This window comes from Hyalella azteca, unplaced genomic scaffold (assembly GCF_000764305.2).
Source record: "Hyalella azteca isolate HAZT.00-mixed unplaced genomic scaffold, Hazt_2.0.2 contig7542, whole genome shotgun sequence".
Taxonomy (NCBI): domain Eukaryota; kingdom Metazoa; phylum Arthropoda; class Malacostraca; order Amphipoda; family Hyalellidae; genus Hyalella; species Hyalella azteca.
Genome location: NW_025937665.1, coordinates 46,391 through 53,070, shown reverse-complemented (window position 1 = coordinate 53,070; position 6,680 = coordinate 46,391). Strand labels below are relative to the sequence as shown.

The 6,680-nt window shown below is 41.9% G+C and overlaps 1 protein-coding gene across 1 annotated transcript in view; it reads right to left on the bottom strand.

The window, feature by feature from the left end:
• Positions 1 to 1,462: 1,462 nt before the first annotated feature.
• LOC108675869 (ATP-sensitive inward rectifier potassium channel 1) overlaps positions 1,463 to 6,680 on the bottom strand; it is a gene marked incomplete in the record, with an annotated part of 14,213 nt that continues 8,995 nt past the window's right edge. The window contains 5 exon segments of the mRNA XM_018163916.2: positions 1,463 to 3,318; positions 3,485 to 3,671; positions 4,255 to 4,435; positions 5,552 to 5,733; positions 6,039 to 6,212. Of these exon segments, the coding sequence (XP_018019405.1) occupies positions 3,263 to 3,318; positions 3,485 to 3,671; positions 4,255 to 4,435; positions 5,552 to 5,733; positions 6,039 to 6,212 (780 nt within the window).

The following is a 6,680-nucleotide window of genomic DNA, read 5'->3' as shown; positions in this document are numbered from 1 at the left end:
GTTAGGTCTTGTTTAGGTTTTATGTCTGTCTTTGAATTTTGACTTTTAAAGTGATTTTATTCATTTTTAGTTTAGTCGAACTGATGATGGAGCTGGACTCCGAAACGTTTTCAATATCGATATGGTGAATTTTCTTGGCGTTTTCTTTGCTTTTAAATTCCTTAATAAATACAGTTTACGTGAATAAATATTTGTTAAGAAGCTATGCAGGAGGCCAGGAGCATATGTTCAGTCTTAAAATGCCTTGCAAATTACGGAGCAGACAATAAGTCTAGCAGCTATCTCAATCAATAGTCAGTTATGGAAAGATCGGGTTCCAAAGGCCGGATCCCTTGTGAATCAAGTCACGAAAATTTCAAGAATCGGCAACAGGCCATGGGCCTATGTCTTCAGTGCCGACACTTCTATTCTATTCTACATGAGAATGTTATATCCTCTGTAGATGTAAATATGAACTGACGTGAGGATGAATCATACAAAGATTCGACAATGCTGGCAAGTATTGTTGTCAACTGTGTTTGTTAAAATTTTAATCCTGATCACGTGATTGTGCTCAGTGCCGCAATTTTCGCTCAACAATCATACAATGACAGTAGATCTAAATTTTTCAGAGATTGTCGCAGTGACGCATGCAGTCTTGGTTATAGTGGAGCCGCCTTAAACTTACAGTTACAGAAGAACGTAACTGATACTGATAGGGTCAGACAAATAATAATAATAATAGCGGTTTCAGTGTTTATTAGGACATCGCAGAGCATCCACAGCTTGTTGAGGTCTCGAACTCACAACTCACTGATTCTAATTCTACCGTGCTTAACCGCCCGGCCTCCTTGCCGATGCTGACCAGAAACCGGCGCACAGAGTTGGGATCGAACCCGCGCCTCTCTGCGCCAATCTTGGTATTCTGAACTGTAACCACTGGGCCACCACTGGGCCACAAGAGGAGGAAAGCTCAGCGGAAAAAGGAAGGAGGGACGAGAGTTGATGTTGCAGCATCGAGAAGATAATAAACGTGAAGGTAACTCAAAATATTGAGATAGAAACTGGAAAAGATCATGTTACACGCCAATGTTCCTCACAATTCATTATCTACGTCTACTAAGTCCTTGATTGCCTAATTCCTTCACCTTCAAATGAGGGAGGATACGACAGGTACCAGACCAACGATCGCCATGGGCCTATTTCTTCAGTGCCGACACTTCTATTCTATCTGTGACCTCTGTTCGGTTCGAAGTTTTAGGTTCACTATCCATGACCATTACGGACGATATCAACAAACGGTACAATCAGAAGAATCGTTCTCATGATATCTTTTGCTTTTGAGGGATAATTTATCGAAAATGGAATCATGGGCTATAATACTAATAGCGGCTTCAGCTTTCATTAGGCCGTAGCCCTGTCACCGATTTTCAACATTGCAGAACATTCACAGCTTGTAGCGGTCTGGAACCCGCATCTCTCTGCTCCAATCCTGATACTCTGAACTGTAACCACAGGGCCACCCTGCCCAGTGTTGAAACTTGAAGGAAATATTGATGAAGTACTTGAATGACATATCAAAATAGAGATAAATTCCATACATGTTTCGTTCATCACATACAATAATGTTAGCACACTCGGTATAGGACTATAGGTGATACAAGCCTCGGCATATATGTCAGCGTACTTGGGTTAGTTGAAACAAGTTTCATCAGTTAATGTTTGACATGCATACTTTATAATATTATATGAACAATAGAATGGGAATAATAATTCTAACGTGAACATTTATTGTTTATACATTAACCACTTATAATACTATCCGTACCAGTTCGTTAGACTAACCTATGGCACTCTCAGTGGTGCCCGGCATCTATTGCCTGACATATCCTATAGTGCGAATCACCATCAACCAAATAAAATGCAATGAACATTTCCTGAAAATATGATAAGATTAGGTCATCAACGATACAGCCAATAACAAATTCTTCTCACTATATAAACATTTGGATTATGTACATAAAAGGCGCCAGTACCTAACTTACGCTTTAATTACTTGTTAAAACCGATCGATTGCGCTAAATTGATTTGGGAACAGATTACTTTGGTGGTCATCTATACATTGTCCTGGAATGCACGCAATTTTTTATACTTTCTCTCGACAAAGCTACAAAAAGCTACTACGAACTCTACCGTTCCTGCTTAGTTACATCCTAAGACATAAGTAAACAATAAACATAACATAAGTAAAATAACTAAAATTTGACGCACAACAGTGGTGGCTCTCCCCATCGCCCGATATTTCTATGAAAAATTCTTCCAGAGTCAAGCATAGATACTGAATTAAAATGTATAAAACGGTTTCATGATTTATCAAACAGTTCATGGCCTGGCCCGGCTAGTCTTGGATGCCTCTAACTTTAACAATTCGCAGAGTTAAGGTTTCAATCGATAAAAAAATTCACATTAATCACATTAAAATTGGCCTTCATGAGCTCGATGGTACATGTATGTAAATAGTGATGAGTGCACCTTACATTGTCCATGGTGTCAGCAGATAATCAAATAACATACGAGAAGGTTGCACTCAGCATGGGCAGATATTTTGTACTGACCAGGCAGAAATCACCAAGTATTGTCAGTTGAGAAGCGTTTGATTGTTGGGTTATAAAGTGTACTCTCACCTAGTAAAACATCATCGTAAGAGAGGAAAACCTTAAACTGGTGGTGTGGAGATATATTGCGCATTTGCCCGACAAATGAACTCATTTAGTTCAGGATAACAGCAATAATAATGATTATCGTGAGTTGATGGTCTTGAATTACTTTCGACTGGAATTTCGGGTTACAGATGAACGATGTTCTTCAGTTCCTGACTACAGTTTAACCGGGAGATTGTCTACCTAATTTACAATAACGCGACAAATGAGAATCTTGCTCTTAATTACTAATATAATAATAGCCCTTCTGCGTAATAGCTCATTTGGAATGGTAATAATGTAGCGTTTAACGTTCCAAGCACCAGTTTATAGAAAACAAATTACCTTTTCTCCGGATGCATTAATACAAAAAATGTCCAATAAACGACAGCTTACTGTTTATTGGACATATTATATAAATTTCCTTTCATCGCTACAAAAAAGGTGTAAATGCGAATATGAAGCGCCTTCCAAGCTGGCTAAATATCAGTTTCGTCTTCAATTTGGATAGAGTGATACTGTGATACCCCATGGACGGCTGTCCCAGGGACACCCAACTAGACAGGCCCCGGGAGCTTGTTGCTTTATGGAGAACCTTCTGTGTTGTTGTTCTCTCTTCCGTACGAGTCTTCACTGCTCGCTGTAGAAATAAACACAAAATTTTTGAGCTGTTGTTTACAACACCCAAATGAGTGAGTCTTACAGCGGCATCTAATTATTATTTTCGAGAAGACGGTAAATTAACTGCGACGTACATATAGCAATAGATTACTAAAATGCAGATGGGAGAAAACACTGCAACTTACAGAGGGACAAAGGAGGAGGCAGCGACGGCAGTAAAGGTTCCTGGACGTCGTTGAGGACGACGTTGTTAGGGTTAAATACGGCAGAGTCGAAGATCACGAGCTGCTCGCCGCCACTCAGCGGAGGTGGACTGCCGCCATGTTGCCAGAGGAGGTCCAAATTTCGTGCACTGATCAGTGGAGTGGCCACCTGCCATAATTCATATAGTTGCCGACAGGTTCCAAATATCTATTTTCAAGGTAAAACATTATGACCGGTTGTTATTCTACACTCACCGTAAGGTAACTGATCTTAGTTCTCACAACGTTCAATTATCAATTATGGATATTTACCCCTTAATTGGGGCCTACGTTTCGTTCGAGGGATATGCCTTCTCTTCAACTATAGTAAACAATTAAGACAAGAAAACGTTGCATACCAAACGCAACCTGAGCTTCTCGGGATCAAGCACGACATTTTCGGCTTGAAACATTGCCAGACTTTTCATTGGCTGCCAAGATATTTAATCTCGGGAATCGTTAGTCAACTGTCTTATCGTAATTTAACTATATAACCGCTAGTCAACTGTCCTATCGTAGGTCAACTATCAAATAGTAAGTTAGCTATATAATCGCAAGTTAACTTTATAATCGTAAGTCAACTATGCATGACGCTGGGTAATACAATACAAATACTAGCGTAACTGAGCAAAACGAAGCAATAAACGTGTTATATTCCAGCGTTAACAGAGTGCAGCGCAACCCAATAAGGTTAAAGGTATCAATGCACTCACACTGACGGTTTTCTCGAACTTTTCGAAGCAGATGACGTAGTTGAGGGCCGTGGGATCGTATGAGATGGCCGACTGGAACCTGTGGCCCCACAGCACGTCTCCGTTGCGGTACGAATATCGCGCCTGCATCGTCGTGCCTGTGCTCTCCGATGTTCCTTCCAGGTACACGACCAGCTCGAACCTATGCAATGTACAGTAGTTTATGAACTCGCAAGAACCAGGGTTCGCAACCTTTCAAGAAACCGGGTTCAATACCTTGCAAGAAACCTGGTTCACAACCTTGCAGAAAACCGGATTCAAAACCCTGAGAGAAACCGGGATCACAACCTTGCAGAAAACCGGATTCATAACCCTGAAAGAAGCCAGGTTCACAACCTTGCTGAAAACCGGATTCAAAACTCTGAAAGAAGCCGGGTTCACAACCTTGCTGAAAACCGGATTCAAAACCCTGAAAGAAGCCGGGTACACAACCTAGCAGAAAACCGGATTTAAAACCCTGAAAGAAGCCAGGTTCACAATCTAGCAGAAAACCGGACTTAAAACCATGAAAAAAGCCAGGTTCACAACCTTGCAGAAAACCGGATTCAAAACCCTGAAAGAAGCCAGGTTCACAACCTTGCAGAAAACCGGATTCAAAACCCTGAAAGAAGCCAGGTTCACAACCTCGCAGAAAACCGGATTCAAAACCCTGAAAGAAGCCAGGTTCACAACCTCGCGAGCCTCGCCAATGATTGGATAAACTTATAGCTGACTCGTTAATTCAGATCAGCCCCAGCAACCTTGCAGTTCCTCGCGATCTTGGCTACAACATTTTTATATTTTTTCTCTTTTCATTACGACTATAATACCGCAGCAGAGAAAAATCTTATAATTATACCACATTTACACACTTCTCATTAATCATGCTGGTGGCGTCTATAGTCTATACTAATACCAAATTAACGCACTTCTCATTAAGTATGGTGGTGGTATCTATACTAAGAACACAATAATGCACTTCTCATTAAGCATGGTGGTGGTATCTATATTAATAACACATTAACGCACTTCTCATTAAGCATGCTTATGGCATGTATACTAATTCCACATTGACGCACTTCTCATTAAGCATGCTGGCACCGCCTATACTAATACCACATTAACGCACTTCTCATTAAGCATGCTGGCACCGCCTATACTAATACCACATTAACGCACTTCTCATTAAGCATGCTCGCACCGCCTATACTAATACCACATTAACACACTTCTCATTAAGCATGCTCGCACCGCCTATACTAATACCACATCAACGCACTTCTCATTAAGCATGCTGGCGGCGTCCATGTCGTAGAAGGGCGAGTCCTCGTCGATGACGTGTACGATGGTCACGGGCCAGATGAAGAAAAGATCTTCACTGAAGTCGTCGCTGCCGACCTTCACTTTGCTCATGTGGAACTGGATGAGCTCGCCTTCCTGCGTCGTGCGGCTCCTGATCAGCTGCGGGGCACTAGGCATTACTATTACATTACATTACTGTTGCGTCTCTTACATTGCCAGTCAACTGATCAGGTATAACTGTTGCCTCTGTTACATACCAGTGGCCAACAGATCAGTTATAATTGTTGCGTCTATCTATTACATTGACTGTTACATTTAGGACGCCTGAGAGAAGGCTCACCCTGGCCTTAACTGTAGCACCGAAGATCAGAGGGAGCCTACCGTAAAAATAGGAAGGCTCACCCTAGCCTTAACTGTAGCACCGACGATCAGAGGGAGCCTACCGTAAAAATAGGAAGGCTCACCCTGGCCTTAACTGTTGCGCCGACGATCAGAGACTTCCTGAGGTCGGCCACCTTGACCATAAGGACGAGTTTGTTGTCGCGCAGACACACGACGGCCTTGCGTGAGAAGAGCAGCGTGTTGGCCCGCGCCTTGGACCGCGTCAGCTTCGCGAACACCACTCCCGCCATGAACGCCTGCCACAGCGTCACTCATAAGAATATAAGTAAGCAATCATAACTCAATGGTGTGCAAACTTAACGAGCTTTTGAATACATGCAGAAAATACGAACACGAGCATAATTCTTCAATATATTTATTGCAGAATAGGGAACACGAATCGAATTGAATCTGTAAACGAAAAATTTTCGTGCAATAGACTTCATGATTTCCATCCCGAAATCTTCAAAAGACATACTGATAATTAATGATAGTTGATTACTAAGCCGTAAGGTAGCTTAGAGAAGAATTTGACCGGCAGTTTTTGATTTGCTTAGACAAGGCGATAGCAAAACAATGCAAGAAGATCAAATACACGACAAGACGCATGACCTCACATGTGACCGGTCACTTGTCACGGCCGTCATGTCATACGTGATCGTTCACATGTCACACCGTGACACCACACGTCACACCATAACACTACACGTCACACCTGTCTCTTA